This window comes from Miscanthus floridulus, chromosome 6, assembly GCF_019320115.1.
Source record: "Miscanthus floridulus cultivar M001 chromosome 6, ASM1932011v1, whole genome shotgun sequence".
Lineage (NCBI taxonomy): Eukaryota > Viridiplantae > Streptophyta > Magnoliopsida > Poales > Poaceae > Miscanthus > Miscanthus floridulus.
Window position 1 is genome coordinate 114,582,222 of NC_089585.1, and position 23,166 is coordinate 114,605,387.

The 23,166-nt window shown below is 45.1% G+C and overlaps 2 protein-coding genes across 5 annotated transcripts in view; both read right to left on the bottom strand.

Annotated features, from left to right (window-relative positions):
- Positions 1–15,773, bottom strand: part of LOC136456656 (inositol hexakisphosphate and diphosphoinositol-pentakisphosphate kinase VIP1-like) — a 35,291-nt gene extending 19,518 nt beyond the window's left edge. For 2 of the 4 annotated variants that reach the window (XM_066456581.1, XM_066456580.1), the window contains exons 1-16: positions 15,537–15,773; positions 15,387–15,446; positions 14,773–14,819; positions 14,221–14,304; positions 13,507–13,570; positions 12,695–12,848; positions 6,715–6,785; positions 2,905–3,009; positions 2,700–2,792; positions 2,459–2,533; positions 1,950–2,044; positions 1,649–1,855; positions 1,454–1,553; positions 1,296–1,366; positions 883–961; positions 190–348 (exon numbers count right to left, since the gene is read on the bottom strand). In XM_066456581.1, the coding sequence (XP_066312678.1) occupies positions 190–348; positions 883–961; positions 1,296–1,366; positions 1,454–1,553; positions 1,649–1,855; positions 1,950–2,044; positions 2,459–2,533; positions 2,700–2,792; positions 2,905–3,009; positions 6,715–6,785; positions 12,695–12,848; positions 13,507–13,570; positions 14,221–14,304; positions 14,773–14,819; positions 15,387–15,446; positions 15,537–15,608 (1,536 nt within the window). In that variant the 5' untranslated portion in view covers positions 15,609–15,773. Of the gene's footprint in view, positions 1–189; positions 349–882; positions 962–1,295; positions 1,367–1,453; positions 1,554–1,648; positions 1,856–1,949; positions 2,045–2,458; positions 2,534–2,699; positions 2,793–2,904; positions 3,010–6,714; positions 6,786–12,694; positions 12,849–13,506; positions 13,571–14,143; positions 14,305–14,772; positions 14,820–15,386; positions 15,447–15,536 lie in introns of those variants that run through there. The other 2 variants (XM_066456582.1, XM_066456583.1) reach the window with 2 other exon arrangements.
- Positions 15,774–17,597: 1,824 nt separating this feature from the next.
- LOC136461056 (ultraviolet-B receptor UVR8-like) lies at positions 17,598–21,352 on the bottom strand. Its single transcript, XM_066460521.1, has 8 exons — positions 21,179–21,352; positions 20,801–20,972; positions 19,824–19,976; positions 19,049–19,189; positions 18,764–18,976; positions 18,468–18,661; positions 17,897–17,947; positions 17,598–17,789 (listed from the first exon to the last, which is right to left on the bottom strand). The coding sequence occupies exons 2-8, from the start codon at positions 20,940–20,942 to the stop codon at positions 17,598–17,600; spliced, it is 1,086 nt and encodes a 361-aa protein (XP_066316618.1). The 5' UTR covers positions 20,943–20,972; positions 21,179–21,352.
- Between the last annotated feature and the right edge of the window lie 1,814 nt (positions 21,353–23,166).

The following is a 23,166-nucleotide window of genomic DNA, read 5'->3' on the forward strand; positions in this document are numbered from 1 at the left end:
CTCATCAGGATATAAGAAACAGAGCATTAACACCAACTTGGTAACTTGTGAAACTGATAAATTTGGCACCCAGATATGTCCCAGAAATTATATAAAATGACACCTGAGGTTGCAGCATCCATTGCATGTGCTGAACCATTATTTCAAAAAATAATAATAAAAAAAACTCAAAGGTGAAGTAAATTCGACCTGCTTCCTCCCTGCATGAGTTAGAACACCACCATACTTAAGAACCATTAGGGCTTCAACTGGATACTCCTCCTCCCCTTCTCTGTTATCTTTAGGAACGCGGACCCAGTTTGATGGTTTTAGCTGTACCTTCCTATAGATACCAGAAAAATGTCCACCCTGATGTCCATGGTGAAATTTATGTATCAGAGAATTAATAATTTATTATACATTTTAAGAATGTAAAAATGCAAAAAAGAAAAATTGCAGAGAACATAAATATAAAAGATAGTAGATACACATTCTTATGAGCTGCAATACAGGTGCCTCATCAAGGGAGGAATACGGCAGAAGAGAATTGAGTCCTTGTTCATGCTGACCACTTGGCAAATCTGGAAGCACACTCACGTGTGTTCAACCACGAAGAATCATGAGCAGCAGCAGTCACCGACTCTGAGGCCACACTCTGGTATCAGCCAGGGCGAAAGCGCTTGGGATGCTGTTAGGCACTTCTACATAGACTCAGCCCCTTACCCCCTTCCATTCTTTCATTGGTTGTATTGCATCCAAGTATAGTCCCAACATGTTTGCTGTAACGGATCCTGGACCCGAGTGCGTGCTTCAGCCGCCGCACTGTAACCAGACTCTATTTTGTATCTATACAAAGATACACAGCCCTCCTATGTATTCTCAAACAAGAAGCAACTATTTTACCTCTTCAAGGACAGCTCTAACTTGGCGTAGCTTCTCCGCGTGCTCAACTTCAACGTCACTATCACTTTCACGACCAGATCTAAAGTTTATAGATAAAATCAAAACAATAATATATAAGATATGGAAGATATACTCCTAAAGTACCTGATTCCACGGAATAATGCAGCACAACAGAATAATCCAATTCGCAAACCAAGTTGTACATCACAAATGAAATGTCACACAGGATCCTAAAATTACCTAGCTACACTTGCCACAGACCAAATAATTTATGAGAGCAAATGGCATAATGGCTTGGGTGGAAAACAGTGAAGGTAGGAATCAACTAAGAGCATATACATAGTCTTGATAAGATGATTGCCTAAAGGTTCATAAACAATAAGAGATGAGAAATTGACACTATAGAAACATACCTAGCACGCGGAACCAGGATTCTTGTTGCATCTAATAGATCTTGCAGCTGCAAAGCGCTTTTAAGCTTAGCCTTAACAATAACCATAAAAAGATCAGATCAAGCAAAAGAACAAACGCTGTGAATGAATGAAAGATAAAATGAACTGGACTGCCACACCTCTGCATGGGCCTTTCCACCATTGTATTTCAACATCAAATTCAAAAGCTTTTCTTCAGTTACTTTTAGCTTCACCTTCTGCTTTGGTGTGCGATCCCCACTTACAATTTGAAGTAGGCATGCCTTTATAGTATCAGAAAGCATTTTGATGGTCATAGGATTTGAGGAGATTAAGTTCTTAATTATTATACTTACTGGCGTATAACAGCTATGACACAGCGCAGCTCTTCTGATGGCCTAGATATTCCAACAGTTCCCCTCTCATGACATCTCACAGCATCAGATGGTTGGACTGGCTCACTGATTTTCCATGGAAGACTAGTAGGAATGGTTGATGCAATATGTGGAGCTTTCTCATCAAGAAAGATTTTCCTCAGAATGCATGCAGCATCATCATAGTACCTGGATTAGGAAGCACTCACCCTCTAAATAAGATATAGCAAAGGCTCTTACCTAGTGTAAAAAGTTAAAAAATTTGTTGTGACAGAATGCTTACTTGTATGAACTTTTCACGAAACTCCAGCCATTGACATCACATACATAGGATGTTGCCTCTCCCAAGTCGCACCTTAGAAGATCAAAGCCGCACACCTGCAGAAAGAAATTGGAAAATTCAAGAGGAGGAGGACAACCGTAGGGGCAATATGGTCTATTCACTGCCCTTTGTCTCTCTCCCAGAATGTGGAAATGAATATTTTGATGGCCGCGGTGTCCAGCGGCAAAGAAACACAATTTCATAATGGCTCTGGGCAAATTTCGGAGTTGGCGGTGTACATCAGCAAATTACAAGATTGAATGGTGTCCATGAGCAAAATTTGCCATTATTTTATTAGGATTTTTAACAAAATTTCCAGGTCCCCCACCAGTTTCTAGTAAACATCCTGTTCCTAATCTGTTCTCTGTTAACTTAGATATATCATTGATTGCAAATTAAATCTACCAAAGCAACAAAAAGCAATCATGTTGTTTACTTAGTGTAGTTTGGTAGAAAGGGGTTTAATTTACCGCTTGTCTGAAGGCTTGGCAAATGCTCCTTGCGATTTGTTTCTCAGAAGGGGTTAATAGAACAGGATAGCGCACCTTCAAGCAAGACAAATATTATAATGCAACAGTGCTACTTGTGCATATGGGAAACACACACCCTTTTCTACATAAAAAGGGTTTGAGTTTCAGTCAGCATGTTATAAACAGAGGTTTAATGTATAGAATGAGACGAATCCTGTCCCAACAAGGTAAGGAACAGTACCTCTTTTCCATCAGAATTCCTCATGACAACCCCATCCACAACTGGAGACTTCCGTGCTTCAGCATGTGCATATACAGGCCCAACTGTATAAACCTACAACGAATGTCAAATACCATGCTCAGCACTTCCTTTTGAGGATGACAGTAGGAGAGGACTACTCTAAATAAAGAAAGATATGAAATAATAAGTTAGCAAGGTTTGCCACCTTGACATCTGTCCCTCCTGTAGGCATGAACTCCTCGTAAATGTAAGATCCATCTCGCCTCACCTTCCTCACATATGGATAAAACTCACTAGATCGATTACCAACCTATGTATTCATAGGAAGAATTTTGTCAGGTTAGTGTATTTTGGAGGAATTTTGAAATACACATTTATGATAAGATGAATAACAGACATGAGAAGCCCGAAAGAAAACCGTTGGGGCGTAACCCTCTTAGCGACGTGCCATATCGTAACCCGGGTATGGTGTTAAATGGGCAAGGGCTGGGTCGGCACCCCCTTGGTGAAGCGCCGTGTCGCGATCTGGGCATGGTAAGTGAGCAAGGATCGGGTCGTCGCTTCCTTAGTGGCGCGCTACATCGGCGCCCGGGTGTAGTGAAAAATAAGCAAGGGTCTTCACATCTGAGTCGATGGGTGCGAAGCGTAAGGAAGCTAGTCGAACCAACTAGGATCCGTTTAGGTAGTTGAAATGTAGGGTCACTTACAGGTAAGTTAAGAGAATTAGTTGATACCGCGACTAGGAGACGTGTAAATATATTATGCGTTCAAGAGACTAAATGGAAGGGTCAGAAGGCGAAGGAGGTGGACAATACAGGTTTCAAGCTTTGGTACACAGGGACAGTCGCGAATATAAATGGAGTAGGAGTTTTGATTGATAAGAGCCTCAAGAATGGTGTGGTGGGAGTGAGAACGCAAGGAGATAGGATTATCTTAATCAAGTTTGTCGTTAGTGATATGGTCTTAACGTAATTAGTGCGTATGCCCTCCAAGTAGGCATCGACGAGAGTGCTAAGAGACAGTTCTGGGAAAACTTAGATGGCCTGATTAGAGCTGTACCTAGTAGTGAGAAGCTTTTTATAGTAGGAGATCTTAATGGGCATGTAGTTACTACAAGCGCAGGTTTCGAGGCAGTTCATGGAGGTTTTGGGTATGGTAGTAGGAATCAGGAGGGGGAGGAAGTTCTGGACTTCGCAGTAGCTTTTGACCTGATGATAGCCAACACTTTCTTTAGAAAGAGAGAATCTCATATATTGACCTTCAGTAGCGGACAACACTCTAGCCAGATTGACTTTGTCATTGCAAGAAGAAAGGACAAACGAGCATGCTTGGGTTGCAAGGTGATACTAGGGGAGTGTATTGTTTCTCAACAAAAGCTTTTGGTGGCAGACTTTCGTTTTCAGGTGCGTGCCTGTAGGGATAAACAAGCAAGATTGAAAGAACAAAGTGGTGGAAACTGAAAGGGGAGACGTCAGAGGTATTCAGGGAAAGGGTTATCAAAGAGGGCTCTTGGAAGGAAGAAGAGGACATAAACAACATGTGGAAGAAGATGGCAACCAACATTCGGAAGGTGGCCTCAGAGGTGTGTGGAGTAACCAAAGGAAGTGGAGACGAGGCTAAAGATACTTGGTGGTGGAATGAGAAAGTCCAAAGAGCTATTAAGGAGAAGAAAGAATGCTATAGACGCTTGTACCATGACAGTAGCGTGGACAACATAGAGAAGTACAAGGTGGCAAAGAAGACTGCAAAGCGAGCTGTAAGTGTGGCAAAGGGTAGAGCGTACGAGGATCTTTACCAACATTTGAATACGAAGGAAGGAGAGAAGGACATTTATAAAATGGCTAGGGTTCGTGAGAGAAAGACAGAGGACTTCTACCAAGTTAAGTGCATTAAGGATGAAAGGGAGCATCTCTTGGTGGAGGATGAGATCCAACATCGATGGCAAGAGTATTTTGACAAATTGTTCAATGGTGAGAATACGAACACAACATTTCAGTTGGATGACTCTTTTGATAACACCAATAGGCGCTTTGTGCGGAGAATGCAAGAATCTGAGCTCAGAGAGGCGTTGAAAAGGATGAAAGGAGGTAAGGCGATGGGACCGGATAGTATCCCAATCGAGGTGTGGAGATGCCTCGGGGACATAGCTATAGTATGGCTAACAAAGCTGCTCAACCATATTTTTCGATCGAACAAGATGCCTGACGAGTGTAGGAGAAGTATATTGGTACCGATGTACAAGAATAAATGGGATATTCAAAGTTGTACTAATTACCGTGGAATTAAGTTGATGAGCCATACTATGAAGCTATGGAAGAGAGTTATCGGGCATCGCTTGAGAGCAATAATGCGGGTCTCTATGAACCAATTTGGTTTCATACCCGGAAGGTCAACCATGGAAGCCATTTTCTTAATAAGACAAGTTATGGAGCGGTATAGGGAGAAGAAGAATGACCTACACATGGTTTTTATTGACTTGGAGAAGGCTTATGATAAAATACCAAGGAATGTTATGTGGTGGGCTTTGGACAAACATAAAGTCCCAACGAAGTACGTCGGGCTCATTAAGGACATGTACAACAATGTTGTGACTAGTGTTCGAACAAGTGATGGAGACACGGATGACTTTCCGATTAGGATAGGACTACATCAAGGGTCAACTTTGAGTCCTTATCTGTTTGCCTTAGTGATGGATGAGGTCACAAAAGACATACAAGGGGACATCCCTTGGTGTATGCTTTTCGCGGACAATGTAGTACTAGTTGATGAAAGTCGGACAGGAGTGAATCAGAAACTGGAGTTATGGCGGGAGACTTTAGAGTCCAAAGGTTTTAGACTCAGTAGAACTAAAACTGAGTATATGAGATGTGACTTCGGCACTACTACTCGGAAGGAGGAAGATATTAGTTTGGAAGGTCAAGTAGTGCTTAAGAAGGATACCTTTCGATATTTAGGATCAATGCTACAGAGAGACGGGGATATTGATGAAGATGTTAGCCATAGAATCAAAACAGGGTGGATGAAGTGGCGCCAAGCATCTGGTGTCCTATGTGACAAAAGGATACCACAGAAGCTAAAAGACAAGTTTTATAGGACGACGATTAGACCTGCTATGTTGTATGGTGCAGAATGTTGGCCTACGAAAAGACGACATGTTCAACAACCGAGTGTCGTGGAAATGCGTATGTTGCGTTGGATTTGCGGTCATACAAGAAGGGATCGAGTTCGGAACGATGATATACGTGATAGATTAGGGGTAGCACCAATTGAAGAAAAGCTTGTCCAACACCGGTTGAGATGGTTTAGACATGTCCAACAGAGACCTCCAGAGGCACCGGTGCGTAGTGGAATCCTAAGCCAGGATAGTAACGTGAAGAGAGGCAGAGGAAGACCGAAGTGGACTTGGGTAGAAGCAATAAAAGGAGACTTGAAAAGATGGAATATACCCAAAGACTTAGCCTTAGATAGGAGTGCTTGGAAAACAGCTATTCATGTGCCTGAACCTTAATTGCTTCTGCTGGGTTTCAACTCTAGCCTACCCCAACTTGTTTGGGACTTAAAGGCTTTGTTGTTGTTGTTATTGTTGTATGAATAACAGACATGAACTTGTTTATATCAAAAAAGTAACCATAGGAACACTTGAACAAAATAACCACATAGTATGTATTGTTGGAGCTTATTCTGTATCATTTATCTAGCAGTTTACTACACTGAAGTACTGAACAAACATCAAAGATGCTAGTTCACTGTAACACTCTTGAACTTAAGTTAGTGACTAGTGAGAAAGCTTGATGGCATCAGCTCGATAACAAAAATGGATAAGAATAAGCAAAATGTCAGAACATAAAGCAGATTGCCTGATAGTCTATTTTAGCTTATATTGTCTATAACTTCTTTAACAGAAGAAAATTATGATGAGTGAAAATGTTAACAGAAATATTGAATACCATAACAGGTGGCCACATTCAATCATAGCTATGGTATCAACTTGAACTTGAAGGTAATAAATCCTCACCTTACGAAACAGTTCTTTCATTCCTCCACCAGCTAAGCTAGGATAGTATATCATTATGTTATGGTCATCACCTTCATACAACAACAATTGTAAGCAGCAGAAACATGTTTATTCTGTTATTTTACAAAGATACAATACGACATAGGTGTTGGATATTACTTGACTAATTTTGCATGCATCAATGCTCATTAGCTTGCAAACAGAAAAATACAAATAAAGAATCAATACAGAATAATTGTGGAGTTAATGAGGTAAGTTTTCACAGTAAAGAAAAGTAAGAGTTGAAGAAAAACAATGAACATAAACACACTTCAGAAAAAAAAAACTGTCTGCAATATTTGATACGTGACAACAAGAAAGAGTTTTAGACTCAAGCAAGTTGGGATAGGCTAGAGATGAAGGCCAACAATAGCCACAAAAACAAAGAATAAAAATGTAAAAAGAGGTAGGGGCGGGGGGTGTTAAAACAACTGTCTATCATAATTTGTATTAAACCCAAAGTTTGCGCATAATGTCTGGACTCTGGAAGCAAAGTGTCAATGTCAAGGGCGTCGTGTCCTAGGGTAAGTGGCCCTCGACTACGGAGCTCGTAGTCTCTTGCCGTCGTCGTCTAGGGCTGAGGTTTTGCCCCTCGGCCGGCTAGGCTTAGTTGGAGGTAGAAGAGAGAGAGATTAGATGAATAATAACTTGCTTGACCTCCACGGTTCAGGTTTACACGAGTAATATAGCCATGCGGCAGTAACAAAGCTAACAATAGACTCCTATAATTAAGGGATACAATCTGATCTTCTTGCCTTCTAGCCACTTTCTGGTTCGGAGTTTGCCTCGCTCGCGCCTGCCGCCTGGTCTCGCGCGCGCTCTGCGGCTCTCCTCACGTCGCGGGCACGGCGTGTCCTTGCGTATGTGCGGCCCCACATGACATCTCTCCCCCCCCCCCCCCTCAAGGATCAGCTCGTCCTCGAGCTGAAATGCCGGGTATTTGTCGCGGAAGACGTCAAGATCCTCCTAGGTAGACGAAGCCGCAGACTGGCCCTTCCAGTGGACGAGCACCTGGCGAACGCCGCGCGCCAAGCGAGCCCGCACGACTCGATCAGGTTCCGGAACGATGGCGCCGTGGTGGATGGCCGGTAGCGGAGGAGGCGCCTCTGGAGGCGGCCCAATGAACTTCTTGAGTAGCCCGGCGTGGAAAACGTCGTGTAGCCTAGCGCGTGGGGGAAGCGCCAAGCGCACCGCGACGTCGTTGATCAGCTCGGTGATGCGGTAAGGCCCGAAGAAGCGCGCCTTGAGCTTCCCGGTGGTCACCTGGGGAATGGACGCCGCCGGTCGTTGGCGGATGTGGAGCAGGACCCAATCGCCGACCTAATAGGAGACAGGGCGGTGGAACCTGTCGTAGTGCCGCTTCTGGACTTGTTGCGCCTGCTCGAGCCGGTAGCGCACATCAGCGAGGAAGGCGTCGCGGTCTTCCATGTTCTGAGCAACTGCAGCCACGCGCGTGTCACCCGGCTCATAAGAGCGAATGGTAGGCGGGTCGCGGCCGTAAACCACACGAAATGGCGTCTCCCGGAGCGAAGACTGGTACGCCGTATTGTAGACATACTCGGCCCAAGGAAGCCAGCGGAGCCACTGACGTGGGCGGTCGCCGGTGAAGCAGCGCAGGTACATCACGATGACGCGGTTGGCCGCCTCCGTCTGGCCATCGGACTGGGGGTGGAACGCCAACGTCATGTGCAGCTTGGCCCCCATGAGGCGCATGAGCTCACGCCAGAACGCCGAAGTGAAGACCGGGTCGCGGTCGGACACCATCGACTGCGGCACACCATGTAGGCGATCGATGTCGGCGAAGAAAGCTTGCGCAACGGACTCGGCGGTGTACGAGTGCGATAAGGGGATGAAGTGGCAGTACTTGCTGAAGCGGTCGACCACCGAGAGGATAACCGACTTGCCCTTGACGCGCGGTAGTGCTTCGATGAAGTCGAGGCCGATGTCCGTCCAGACCGCCGTCGGCACTGGGAGCGGCAGAAGGAGTCCAGCCGGCTGCAGGTGCTCGGACTTGTAGCGCTGACAGGTGGCACAAGCGCGAACAAAGTCCTGCACCAGGCGCCTCAGGTTGGGGAAGTGGAAGTCGCGGCGGAGTCGGTGCATGGTGCGCTAGACGCCTTCATGGCCATCATTGTGAGTGGCCGCCAAGATCTCCTGCAACAATGGCGACGCCGGTGGAATGTACAGGCGACCATCAAACATAACCATACCGTCGAGCACGGCCCACGGCGAGGCGCGGGTGCCCGCGCGAACCTCCTCCTGGATAGCGACGAGGGCGGGATCGGTGGTCTGCGCTTGACGTAGCCGGCTGATGAAGTCGAAGCGAGGTGCTGATATGGCCAAGACCGTGCCCTCGGCGGTGTCGCGACGTGAGAGCGCGTCAGCCACCGTGTTCGTCGCTCCCGGCTTGTAATCGACAGTGAAGTCGAAGCCGAGCAACTTGCCGACCTAGTGGTGCTGTGGAATGGTCGCGAGCCGTTGGTCGAGGAGGTTGGTCGAGGAGGTACTTGAGGCTGAAGTGGTCGGTGCGAACCAGGAAGCGACGTCCCCAGTACGGGCGCCAATGCCGAACGGCGCGAACGAGGCCGATGAGCTCCCGCTCGTAGGCGGCCAGGGAGCGATGTCGTGGCGCGACGGGGCGGCTGAAGTAGGCGATCGGGTGCTTGTCTTGGAGCAACACCGCACCGAACCCATGCGTAGACGCATCACACTCGACGACGAACGGCTTGGTGAAGTCGGGAAGAGCCAGCACAGGGGCCGACGTGACCGCCGCCTTGAGCGCGGTGAAGGCCGCTGCGGCGGCGTCGTTCCAGCTGAACCCCTCTTTCTTCAGGAGGGCAGTGAGAGGGGCAGCGATGGCGCCGTAGTCGAGGACGAATTTGCGGTAGTACCCCGCCAGACCGAGGAAACCACGCACGGCGCGGGCCGAACGGGGCTGGGGCCAGTCGTGGATCGCCTGGACCTTGGCCGGATCCATGGCCACGCCTGCCTCGGAGATGACATGGCCGAGGTAGGAAACGGAGCCGACGCCAAAAGTGCACTTTGAACGCTTGACGAAGAGGCGATGTTGGCGAAGCATGGCGAGGACGACGCGGAGATGCCGGAGATGATCCGCCCAGGATGTGCTGTAGATTAGAATGTCGTCAAAAAATACGAGCACAAACCGACGGAGGAAGGGTCGCAGCACGTCGTTCATAAGCGCCTGGAATGTCGCCGGGGCATTGCATAGCCCGAACGGCATCACCAAAAACTCGTAAAGGCCGTCGTGGGTGCAGAACGCGGTCTTGGCGATGTCATTCGGCGTCATGCGGACCTGATGATAGCCCGATCGCAAATCGAGCTTAGTAAAGAACTTTGCGCCATGGAGCTCATCCAGAAGCTCGTCGATGACGGGAATGGGAAACGCGTCTTTGACGGTGATGGCGTTCAAAGCGCGGTAGTCGACGCAGAATCTCCAAGACCCGTCGGCCTTCTTGACGAGGAGGACTGGAGAAGAGAACGCGGACGAGCTCCGGCGGATGAGCCCTTGGTCAATCATCACGGCACACTAGCGTTCCAATTCGTCCTTGTGCAGGGCCGGATAGCGGTACGGCCGGACCGCCACGGGCTGCGCCCCCGGCACCAAGGTGATGCTGTGGTCGCAGCTGCGCGGGGGAGGGAGTCCGTGAGGCTCGGCGAAGACATCGGAGAAGGTGTCCAGAAGTTCCTCCAACAGAGAGCTGCTGGCCGCTGTTGCGTTCAGGGCAGGAGCCGCCGGACCGGCGAGTGCGTGCCAGCACACTGCGCGGGCGTGGCGTCTGAAGGACATCGTGCGGGCGCTGAAATCCCACACAATCGGCCCCAAGGTAGCGAGCCACTGAGTGCCCAGCACCACATCGTAGCCCGCGAGCGGCATGACGAAGAGATCGACGTAGAACGTGTCGCCGTGGATGGCCAGCGGGGCGTGTCGGAGAACGCCCACGCACGCGACACGTTCGCCATTGGCCACCATAGCCGTGATGCGCGGGCGGTGTTGGATAGGCAGCCCGGAGCGGAGAGCGGCGTCCTCAGAGATGAAGTTGTGTGTGGAACCTGAGTCGAGGAGGGCGGTGAGAGTCGCGTCGCCTAGGGCGACCCGGATCTGCATTGTGTCGCTGAAGGCCACACCAGCGATGGCGTGCAGGGAGAATTGGGGCGTCTCATCGGCCGTGGTGTCATCCCCGGTAGCCTCCGCTGATTCGGCCTCGTCATCTTCCACGATGACATCAAGGAGAAAGAGGTGCTTGCACACCCGGTTGTGGCCCCCGGTGAACTTCTCGTCACAATTGTAGCAGAGGCTCAGGTGACGTCGCTCCTCCTGCTCCGCCTGAGTAAGGCGTTTGATCTGGCAGCCCTCCACGGTGATGGTGGCTGGCGTGGCCGGCTTGGCGCCCGACGGTGCCGGCAGGGCTAGCCGCGGTGGCGGTGCCAGCAGGAGAGGCCGAGTGGCGGCCTTGGTCGGGGGCGCCGTGTACTGTTCCCGCAGCTCCATCTGCCTAGCGAGACTCATGGCGGCCGCAAGGGTTTGCGGGTTCTGGATCCGGACGTCCATGCTGAGCGGCGGAAGGAGGCCGCCGGTGAACAGTTGGACCCACTGGGCTTCATCGAGAGGGCCAGCGTGGGCCAAGAGCGCCTAAAACCGGTCTTGATATTCCGCGACGGTGCTCGTGCGCCGGCAATCGGCCAACTCGAAGAGGGGGGCAGACCGCAATGGCGGCCCGTAGCGCAGATTCAGCAGATCGGTGAATCGGCGCCAGGAGGGGGTCCCCTCGTCGGTCTGGACCTGCATGTACCACAGCTGTGCGCCCTCCTCCAGATTGTAGGAGGCCATCCATACCTTCTCCTCCATGATTCGCTGCTGATGGAAGTAGGATTCACAACGATTGATGAAGATCAGCGGATCGGACTTCCCATCATAGGGCGTCGTGTCCTAGGGTAGGTGGCCCTCGACTACGGAGCTCGTAGTCTCTTGCCGTCGTCGTCTAGGGCTGAGGTTTTGCCCCTCGGCCGGCTAGGCTTAGTTGGAGGTAGAAGAGAGAGATTAGATGAATAATAACTTGCTTGACCTCCACGGTTCAGGTTTACACGAGTAATATAGCCATGCGGCAGTAACAAAGCTAACAATAGACTCCTATAATTAAGGGATACAATCTGATCTTCTTGCCTTCTAGCCACTTTCCGGTTCGGAGTTTGCCTCGCTCGCGCCTGCCGCCTGGTCTCGCGCGCGCTCTGCGGCTCTCCTCATGTCGCGGGCACGGCGTGTCCTTGCGTATGTGCGGCCCCACATGACAGTCAAGGCTTCAGCATTTGTTTTAGGGGGAAAAAAACAGCCCCTACTGTGGTATCTAGTTACATATATCATGTAGAAGAAAGGAAAACTAGGTTGTACAAGGCCCAAGAGAGGCATGTGTCTTTATAAAGTGAAAAAAAGGAAGGAAAAGAGTCTTCAGCATGCTTCAGGAGTCAAAACATGTCTTGAAAATACCTGATAATCTTATGTTAGATCCATAGCACTGCAAGGTCCAGGTGCCATGTTAATGAGAAACCTTACAGAATTTTAATAACCTATTACTGGACAAAAAGCCTTAGACCAATAGACCTGTGTTGGGCCCTGGTGCATTATCACATGTTTAGCTGTGTACTGTTCATATACAGAAAATTATTGAGTGGTTGGTGAGTTAGAGTGTTATATGGATGGATTTATTTCCCTTTCTCAAGTAGTAAGCTCAAATATAGCATCCTGTCATGAAGTCAAGCTTAGTCTTCTCAGCTAGAGTACCACTTTTTCCATCCCTTTGGGCATAAATGTATTGGGCCAAACAAAAATGACAGCTGACATTATTAGACCCAACACAGAGAAGAGTCAACAAGAAATAGAGCAAGAGAAGGACATTATAAAACTTATCAAATTATGAGCTGTTACCATCAATGGGTTTCTCCACGAAAGGCTTGCAAAACCGCTTCCCATGGATCTCAATAAAATCATCTTCCTCAACAAAGTAGCTTAATTCTTGATTAGGGTACTCTCTTCTGACAACAGCATAGGTTGGAACAGGAACCCCATACAACTTAAGTTGCTAAATGGCAAAAAGAGAAATAGAAAAGAAAAATCAACATTTTGGAACAAGATAATGTATGTTTGGACTATATTACAAGACAATAGAACCTTTCCAAACTAGAGTTCATCAGACTTTTCTGTTGGTTTCAGAAGAAAACCTTTCTGTAAGTACAATTGGATTATAAATCATCTATTCCCATGAAACCTACCTAGAATATCAGCTAGCGAGTAACAGTTATTTTATCATAAGGCCAAATGCAGAGCCTAGCCTCAACTGGGTGAGAGGGAGGTGTGGTCATGGGCCCAACCACGTAGATTCAAGTCCTCTTCATCTTGAATTGGGTGCCTATTTTCTTCTTATTGAAAAAAAGGCTACTTCCTCTTACGTTGGTCCTACTCTTTTTTGGGAGAGAAAGAGATTCAGAAAAAGGGTAAATTCAGAGTGTTAAGGTTAAACAGGAGACGTCCACGCATAATATTACTGCCGTCTTTTTGGTTCTTTTTGGTTTATATTCTCTTATTTTAAAAACTAAGAACGAAAATTTGTTTGTTCCCTATTTAGTTTATATTAGCACCCCCTCAAAAAAAATAGAGAAAGGGAAGTAATCCAGCTTAAAAGCATCTAATAGAGACAACAGAAACTCATTTGACGACCAAGGAATTAGTAATGTTAATACCTGATATACTTTGCTGCGGTCATGAAGGAGGTATTGTGGGGCCAACTCGTTCACCAAAAAGGGCCTAAAGAATAATATCTAAGTTACTTCATGGAACCTTAAAACTCCTCGGGGTAACATGAGCCCCCTTGCTTGCAATCAAATGTATTTGTCACTTGCATTTTTGTCCAAGCAAGAAGCAAAAGGAATATATTAAGAAAATATAGCTTCTGAAGTTCTGTTTCATTTCTTCAGTCATGGGAAAGGGCATAGAGGAACTCATGTCTAGGAAAATAAATGTCATGATGATAGGATTCCAAAAATATTATTACTAGGAGAGTTGGTTTAGACTGAACTATTAATCAAGGGTGCATTCGAGGTAACTGTAACAGATTAAGAGAAAATTGATTGATGTAGATCTTGCAGACTAAAAGAAAGTGTATTTGGAATAAGACTAAGACTAGTAAATCCATAATTCCATATGTAAGCCACACATGGATCAAATATCTAATACTCCCAATATCTAATACTCCCTCCGTTCCAAATTGTAGGTCATTTTTGCTTTTTTAGATAAATATTTTTTACTATGTATCTCAACATAGCGTATATCTAGGTGCATGGCAAAAGTTATATATCTAGAAAAGCCAAAACGGCTTACAATTTAGAATGGAGGCAGTACATATTTAAATCCAACACTTTACAAGTGCTTTGCTTGAATCTGGGGAGGTATTTAACCTTCGTAAAGCTGCATATTTCTCTGCCTTTTCTAGTGGATACCCGGACGAGTAAAAGGCGATTAGACAATCACATATAGGCCAACTGCCAAAAAAAAACAGTAACAGTTAGTATAATGAATTAGTACCAACTTGAACTTAGGATGGTGTCACCAAATAAAATGTTGACCTACAACTCAACACAAACATAACTAACAGATATATGATGACTAAAGGACATCACATAATTAATGTGAGATAAGATTTATCCAGAAACACAGAATAAATCCTCACTGGAAAGCCGAGACTTCTGCAAAGCTCATGGGTGATGGGGTTATACACCTAAGTAAAAAAAAACCAAGTATTTTGAACAGTGGGACAGATAGTATCAATTACTTGCTTAATGATTAGATGGTCATGCTAGAGTGGTACCATTAGTTAATGGTATTTATCCTAACCTCATACTTCAAGTAAATTTTTGTCTGCACAATTCACTACTTAATTTTCACCAATGCACAGAAAATTTACAACCAGACTTCTTAAAAGATTTACTCTTCACACTTATCTAACATACCTTTCAATGGGATCTTCAAGAATCATTTTGTCACCAAAAATGATAATCTGCACCCACAAAGCACAAACATATTATTTTAACCTCTTGATATTCAGTATAATACAAATAGTTATTGAAGTTGCTTGCAAAATAGTTTCAGGATTCAGACATTTGAACACCAACAGGGCCAGAAGAATAAAGGGAACTAGACCTGGCATATGTACCTTCAGCAGTATAAAGTTAAAGTATAAACTGAACTGTCCAGCTTCTTCAGGGAAAAAAGGGGTAAAGAATACAGAGATTATGAATTGGATGGGATTTATATTGTATTAACACAAGGAAACCAAGGACCATGCCATGGTAGGCTGGTAGCATATTCATGATGTCACAAAATGGCAGAGTTTAAGTTTCACGGGATCGAACAATGTAACTTCCAGAAATCGACCTTCTATATAGCATGTAAAGGAAAGTGGAAGCAAAATCGCAGATTGTATAATTACGGCTTCTTATTTCATATCATTTGGTAAACTGTATCTGCCTTTGTTTATTTAAAAAAAAACACAAACAAGTAATCAGTAAGAAAAGGAACGGACGCAAAGGATAATCCGCCGGGTTAACACATTTCTGAGCCATACCTCGAACTCGCCGAACGCGCGCAGCCTCTCAAGAATCTGTTCCATGGGAGAACACGACACCTACAAAGTTTCCACAGGGAAAATCAATCAAATCAGCAAGAAGAAACGCAAGCATCAAATCATTAGTTTCGCCAGAGTCCAACCGCTGACCTTTTTCTCCATGACGCAGACACCAATCTTGATCTTGTCGCCGTCGCCCCAGCCATCATTGCGCCTCGCCATCCCCTCACCGTCACCCCCTTTGCTTTCCGCGGAAAGAACAGACTATTATGGCTCGAAAGGGAATGTTTGTTTCTTGGACATTTATTACACTACTCAGGACTGGAACCTCATCAGACGTCTTGAACCTTTGTGAGGGAGGGGGAGAGCGAACTGCCGAGCAGCCGAAGCCCGAAGCCCGAAGGGGTGCGTAATAAGGAGATTGCTCTCGCCATTTCTTTCCAGTTCTATATTGAAAAACAGAGAAAAAAAAAACTTTAGGTCTGTTTGACAGTGTACTGTATACATATGGAGCATCGAAGTACACATTAAAGTGTTCTTGGCTAGATAATTCACAAAAAAAAAAGTGTTCTTGGCTAGATTCTTCGAAATTGTGAGGTCGAGAATAGCCTAATAGTATATTTGAATTCATTGATAATTTTTCGCTATTGTCTTGTCCTTTTGACCTTTCTAACTACAGCTGTAGAAAAGATTATCATTCAGCCTAGATTTTGTTAGTGAGATATTCTGTCACTTTTTACTTGCGAATTTGTCTGTCACATTGTAAGGTGGCAAATGCTTGCTCTGTAGTGTAATCAATCTTTCCCACACATTTCTTCCTTTTTTCTTAAAAAAAGAGCATCTTGCTCTGTAATGTAATCAATCATTGCACTGCCATAACCATTCGCCCATCAATGTAGCGCATACTCTGTAGAAAAAAAATTCAAACTTCGCAAGTTTTGACCAGTAATTGATTAAATTGTACACATGTTTAGCGTACAAAAATTGCATAAAAAATGTGTATTCAATGACTGTAGATGGTATTAAGTTTTCAGCCATTGATAATGCATAGTAATAGTAACAGAAATAAGAGTCAAAATCTACTCTAGAAGACTTTTATGTTACTAAATATATTTTATATTGATGGAGGGAGAGAGTATTGTCATAAATTTTAGGGAAAAAAGGAATAGTACAGAGATTGTTTGAGGTAGATTTGTACGCGCTAAAAACTAAGGTTTTTTAAAAAAAATATATGACATCCAAAATTTGAAAATTTTACATTTTCTTTATTAGAGAGAGTACAAGATAATTAGTGAAAGTTGTGCTGTATGGGTTGCACACATTATAGAGGACCATGAGATGCTTATTAGGATGAGAGGAAAATACAAGTACGGCCGATGAAAACATCCCCACGTGACCGTTGCACAGTAGAGGACCATGAGTCAAGGACATTGTGCAGGACATTTTCTAGTCACGAGCTCGTCTTCTGTAATTGCTATTACAAATTTGTGTATGAGAAATTCTTTTTATTTTTTTGGAGCCTCAGCGATGGAGTATTTCCTTTGCACTACAGTTCTACTTGGAGTTTCAGTAAGATTAATTAGTGCTTACTAAACTAAGGCTGGAGTGGAGAGGCAGACGGGAACAATTGCGAGGTAGGAGCACCAAATCTTAGAAGAAGTCTCAGCCATTCACATCCCATGGTAAACAGGGTACCCATCAAATGTCACTAGGTTCAAAAGCCGCAACATAAGAAAGACAGAAATTTCCTCTGATCGTCAACCCGGCACCATGCTACAGAGGCTAAAAAGAGAACCAAAAATACTGATTTTTTTTATCGGTTCCTGGTTTATTTGGTGAAGTGAGAGAAAAAAGATTTTTTTGATGAACAGTACAGGAGTTCGAGGAGCCAGAGCCATTGAAAGCCATTTTCAAATGGAGCCGACTCTCCGTTCCAAATTATAAATTATTTTAACTTTTTATGGTATATCCATTTTGCTATGCATCTAGTCTAGATATAATATATGTCTATGATACATAGCAAATTCTATGTACCAAAAAAGTCCAAGGGACTTATAATTTGGAGTAGAGGGAGTAGAAATTTCATGAAAATCATATATGAATTTTATAGGAATTAGTTCATTTTCATAGAAACAATATAGAAAACGATAAAAAAAATCATCATTCCAAAGGGTCTAAACCTGATAAGAAGAGAGACCAGGTCCGAATATTTTAAGAACATTCAGCTATACACCAGAATATCCGGGCAAATGCTGCCGTGAAAAGACCAGCCAAAATCAGGCGAAATTGGCCCACGGTTTCATTGGCCCGCCCGTCCCAATCATCGACGTCGAGATCGCCGGAGGAACATCCAACCGGAATATCCCAAGGCAGCAGGCGCCAGGCGCCCCATTTGGGTGGCGTCTGCATTCATATTTTCTGACCAAATCGTACTGATGCTTACCAGTTACCGCCACGAGATCAAGGACTTGTTGTATCCTTTCCTTCAACGTTAAAACTCCCTGACACACTCTTTGTTTCCTCTCGATTAGACTATTATTACCAACTACAGCCTGCGTGAGCTAAGACATGGCCAGAATATGCATGTTTTAGTTGAAATGAGCCGTTTGGTTCCACAAGAGTCGTGTATCTTCCTGTATAGCCAGCCGATTAGCGTCTACCAGCGTTGTGTACGGCCGGATTCTTCTGAAGAAAGGTGCTGTTGCTGCCACCTGCCGTGTTGTCTTCACTCGCAAGGCCAGCGCTCATCAGCTTGACCTTTTTGAAGGTGGCATCCAGGAATATCGTTTTGTTTACAAACGAGAACCAGATGCGTCACTACTGTGTTATTTATTTTGTAGGCAACCCCAGAATATGGTTCTGTGCAATGATGAATAGCCACCGAACGATATTGTACTCTTATTTTTCTCCCAGGCTCTCTCAGCACCACCTCTAATGGCAGAGTCAAATGTGTAGCTCAAAACCAGAGGCGCCAAAAATATTTGCACAAACAATTCAACCATTATCTTCATGGCATCACAACAAAGTGCTGTCTGCTGTTTATTCTTCGCTGCTGTGTGGCAAGAAGAATTTGGTACGTACATTACAAAATAGCCAGCCACTAGGGCGATTCACCGCAATGGTAAATCTACTCCCACAGTGGACGGCAAGTGAACCAGACATGCGCTGCCCATTGTCACCTATATCTACTCTCTGAGGAGCCACATGATCCGAAGTGTCGCCCAAACCAAGTTGTCCATGCTCTCCCCAGCCCCAGGTGAAGACTGTTCCTTTATCTGACAACAAAATATAAGAAAGATCGGATTACTCGGTTTCATTGTGAATTTCTTTCTTTCTTTTATTATGTGCATCTTCAAGCCTTTGGAAGAAACTTTTACCTGTTACCAAAGCAGAATGCTCAGTTCCACTTGCTATTTGCACCACCTGTTCTCCATCAATAAATGGAACCGTCTCCAGCATTGACAAAGAAGATGAACGATCACGAGAACTGCTTGTTGCCCTTGTGTTCGATTGCTGCCCCGATACATTTCCTAACCCAGGGGGATCACATTTCTGGTGGCGGTAAACACCAAGTCTGTACAATTCTCCAGCTGTGATACAAGGTGGCAATAAATGTGAGAGCTTATTATCCAGAAAGTATAGTTCTAATGAAACACACGCACCAGATAAAACTAATGCATGGTGCCATCCTAGTGCCACTTGAGAAACACTTGTTGAGGGTAAAATTCTCCATGGTTCGTCATCGTCATCTTCTCCAATTAATGCTCTTCCCCAGATGTACAGATGACCAGATTCGTCACATCAAATGGAAGGGGGATTATGGTCCAAGACTGAAGAGAAGATGACAGTCAACAACTACAGAACTACAAAGCTTACCATCCAATGCAGCACTGTGATCACCACCACCATCAACAACAACAACAAAGCCTTTAAGTCCCAAACAAGTTAGGATAGGCTAGAGTTGAAACCCAGCAGAAGCAATCAAGGTTCAGGCACGTGAATAGCTGTTTCCCAAGCACTCCTATCTAAAGCTAAGTCTTTGGGTATATTCCATCCTTTCAAGTCTCCTTTTATTGCCTCTACCCAAATCAACTTCGGTCTTCCTCTGCCTCTCTTCATGTTACTATCCTGGTTTAGGATTCCACTACGCACCGGTGCCTCTGGAGGTCTCCGTTGGACATGTTCAAACCATCTCAACCGGTGTTGGACAAGCTTTTCTTCAATTGGTGCTACCCCTAATCTATCACGTATATCATCGTTCCGAACTCGATCCCTTCTCGTATGACCGCAAATCCAACGCAACATACGCATTTCCACGACACTTATCTGTTGAACATGTCGCTTTTCGTAGGCCAACATTCTGCACCATACAACATAACAGGTCTAATCGTCATCCTATAAAACTTGTCTTTTAGCTTCTGCAGTACCCTTTTGTCATAGCACTGTGATCACCATTGGCATATATATTTACTATCTTACAATTTGGAAAACCATCAATCAGTCTAGGAACATTATATGTTTTTTGGTTCCTAGAAACACATTTACCAACTTGTCCTCGTCTTGCGGAGCCAAATCCATACACTGAATTGTCTGAGAAGAGAAGTACAGTGTCATCTGTTGGTAAAGCATATGGATTTTGTTATGTACTCCGTATTTCAATGTACCAAGCAGGAGAGATGGTTCAGTACTTCAGTTCTTAGTTTCTCATAGGCCGAATAGAGTAAGATCCTGGAAATGCTAACACATCATCTTTTAGATCGGGGGCACCTACAGCATCTCCTGCATTTACATCACTACTCACTAGCGCAGAAACCAAAAAGGTGAAGCTCCGATCCTACAGTTGTGAACAACAAACACCTACAGCATCTCCCAAATGTGCATCACCAGTGCAGAAAGGTGAATCATTGATCCTACAGTTGTGATGATCTAACAACTCTAACACCTCCTCCATATGCATCGTTTCCTGTGATGCATGAAAAGAACAACTAACAGCACTGATTCATGCCACCGCTTTATGTGGCCTTTGGCAGGCATAGCATTAGCTCACTTCCACCTTGATGAACTCATTGAGATCTTTTATTCGCAAGGAGGGACGACAGACATAGAAGGTAGTGTACCTCCCAATGGACGCCAAAGAGCTTCCACTTCCTCCGATCTAATGTAACGTGAAAGATAATACCAATGTGGGGTTGGGAATAATTTCTCTCAACTCTCAAGAACAATAGAACTCTAGATTATGCATTGTGATTGAAACAGTGTAGATCTAGGGTATTATCATGGATTTGAGGAAATGCTGAATGAGTGTTTCTAGAAGGTAAGAAAGTACATTGCTGGGGTCTGTGAACATGCAGTTTCTTAAAAAGAACTACGTAGTTGATTTTCACCATAACAACTGGGCCCATGGTTTTACTTACCTTTCAGTAGTACAAGAGAATGGTGCATACCAAAAGCAAGCTTCTCAATATGCCTTGCATTAAAGTATGCCACTTCAAAAGGAAAGTTCCTTGAGAGGTTATCACCAGTGCCAAGTTGTCCAAATGAGCCATCTCCACACATGAAGAGTTGCCCAGAATCTGAAAATAAGAACTAGAAACATCACAGTAAAGCTCATCAGCAATTGTTCATTTTTCAAATAAACAGTGGTAATACCAAAGAAATATTGAACTATTCATTAAAAAAACGAACACATGAATATATAATACATAAATTTCATATAGAACATTTCAAACACAAAAAAGATTCTATATAAAAACGAACACAGTAAGAAATGAGTAGTTTTAGAATCTGGAGACCTGTAGCGAATCCAGAATGGTTCCATCCAGCAGACACACAGGTTATAGTATGATTTTCAAGGAACTTAACCAACTTCGGATGAGGGATGTTGTCCAAGTTCCCATGACCAAGTTGGCCATGTGTACCTCTGCCCCAAGTAAATACTTCACCATCACCTGAAATGTTGAGTATACTGCAAGCTTATTTCCATAAAAATAGTAAAATTGTAAGGTGCATCAAGAACTAACACATGGTAGCTAATTTTCTTGAGACTGATCAGCCATATACATTTGGCTTCCAAGTAAACAGTCAACCTTGAACAAACAGCGTCACTTGATAATTAAACTGTTTTACTGAAGTTGCTATGGTTTATGCTCTTTCCTATGGGTTTCATCTCTAGCCTAGCCCAACTTACTTGGGACTAGTAAAAGATTACATTGTTGTTGTTGTTGTTGAAGTTGCCACAGATAGAAACATGGTGAAGTGTTTAATCAATGGTTTCCTCTCCTCTGAATGCTTAATGAATGATTAATCCACAAAATGCAGTGGGTGAAAATAAGTGGTAGCTTCATTACAGTAGTAAGGTATGGAGATGCATTCACAATCTTTTCTTAAATTACAGATTCAGATTCCATAAAAAGCGACTTTGATAGTGTCAAAGTGTCAGTGGTGATGTGTCTACCAAGTACCTGCCACCAAGCTAACATTTACTTCTGGAAGCATACCTTGCAGGCAGGCAGGCTGGCCACCGCCGTCCTTGCCGCCTGAGCTGCCTGGCTCGTCGCTGCCGCCTGGATTTTTTGCTAAAATTTCTGGACATAGCAGTGGCCGGCGGTGGAGCTTCGTCATCTATGGAGCCCTCAGGCACGGCCACGTCGTCAACGGCCGCTGCCAGCCCTTGAGCGATCGGCGCGGGCAGGCCTCGGGCGTCCGTCGTGGCCAGGTCGTCTCGGGCGCGCGTGGCTAGCCGCTTTGCAGCCGCTGCCTGGCCTTCGGCGGCCACGGCCAGGGGAAGCGAAGGGCCGGCCATGGCGTCGGGAGGCTGGTCCTCCATGACCGTGGCGTCGGGAGCCTGACCCTCCATGGCCGTGGTGTCGGGATCACGGTTGGGAGAAACGTCGCGGCGTCGGGCGACGGCGATACGAACAGACAAAGGGTCAGGGCTTCTCAACGTCGGGCGGTTACAAAATGTCGGCCGGCTCGGACTTCCCTTACCAGGTACGTACGGTGCCAAATACATGTATATATGCCACAAAAGAAAAAAAATACACATAATGTCATGAAAATCAAGAGTCCAACCTTTGGAGGGTTATTTTTACGAAGTCGATGATTGAAGTCCTAAAACTGTGAAACACGACGATTAGAGTCTCAAATATGCAATTTTCTCGATAAGGACAGGGACGGAGGCGGCGATGTAGATGGGAGCGGAGGCGGAAGAGGAAAAAAAAGGATTCTCGCTCTACAAAACCTTGGCTTCACACTCGCACCTCCGTGACATTGGTGGTGTTTAAATCCAGGGAGTCAGTATGTCACGTCGAGGATAACATCGTGGTATCAAATAAGAGTGTTCGGATAGTAATAATAAAATAAATTACAGAAGTCATCAGTAATCCGCGAGACGAATTTATTAAGCATAATTAATCCATCATTAGCACATGTTTAGTGTAGCACCACATTGTCAAATCATGAACTAATTAGGCTGTAGACATTTATTTTGGGGGGAAACTCCAGTATAAAAATCACGCTTCGAGCAGGACTTAAACGCGCGACCGGTGGCCTCTGCTCCGGGAGCGCACACCAACCGAGCGACGACTAGGCTCTGTTCGTTTCTCTTATAATCCATCTTTTTCAGCTTGTTTTTTCAGCCGGAACAGTATTTTTCTCTCACAACAAATCAGCCGAAAACAGTGTTTTGCCTTGTTTTTTCAGCGAAGCGAAGGGAGCCTGGGTCCCTTGTCATCTCTAGCTGGTGTCACCCAAATATCATTATCAAACGCGATGATTTTAC

Bases quoted from the DNA above. Each gene is read 5' to 3' on its own strand.
- LOC136461056 (XM_066460521.1), bottom strand. From the start codon at position 20,942: ATGTGTGGAGATGGCTCATTTGGACAACTTGGCACTGGTGATAACCTC. The intron at 19,190-19,823 runs TGACAAAAGGGT...CCCCTTCCATTT, and splicing joins CAATGGTGATCACAGTGCTA to GATGTGACGAATCTGGTCAT. The intron at 18,977-19,048 runs GTGCGTGTGTTT...CTTGTATCACAG, and splicing joins CCATGCATTAGTTTTATCTG to CTGGAGAATTGTACAGACTT.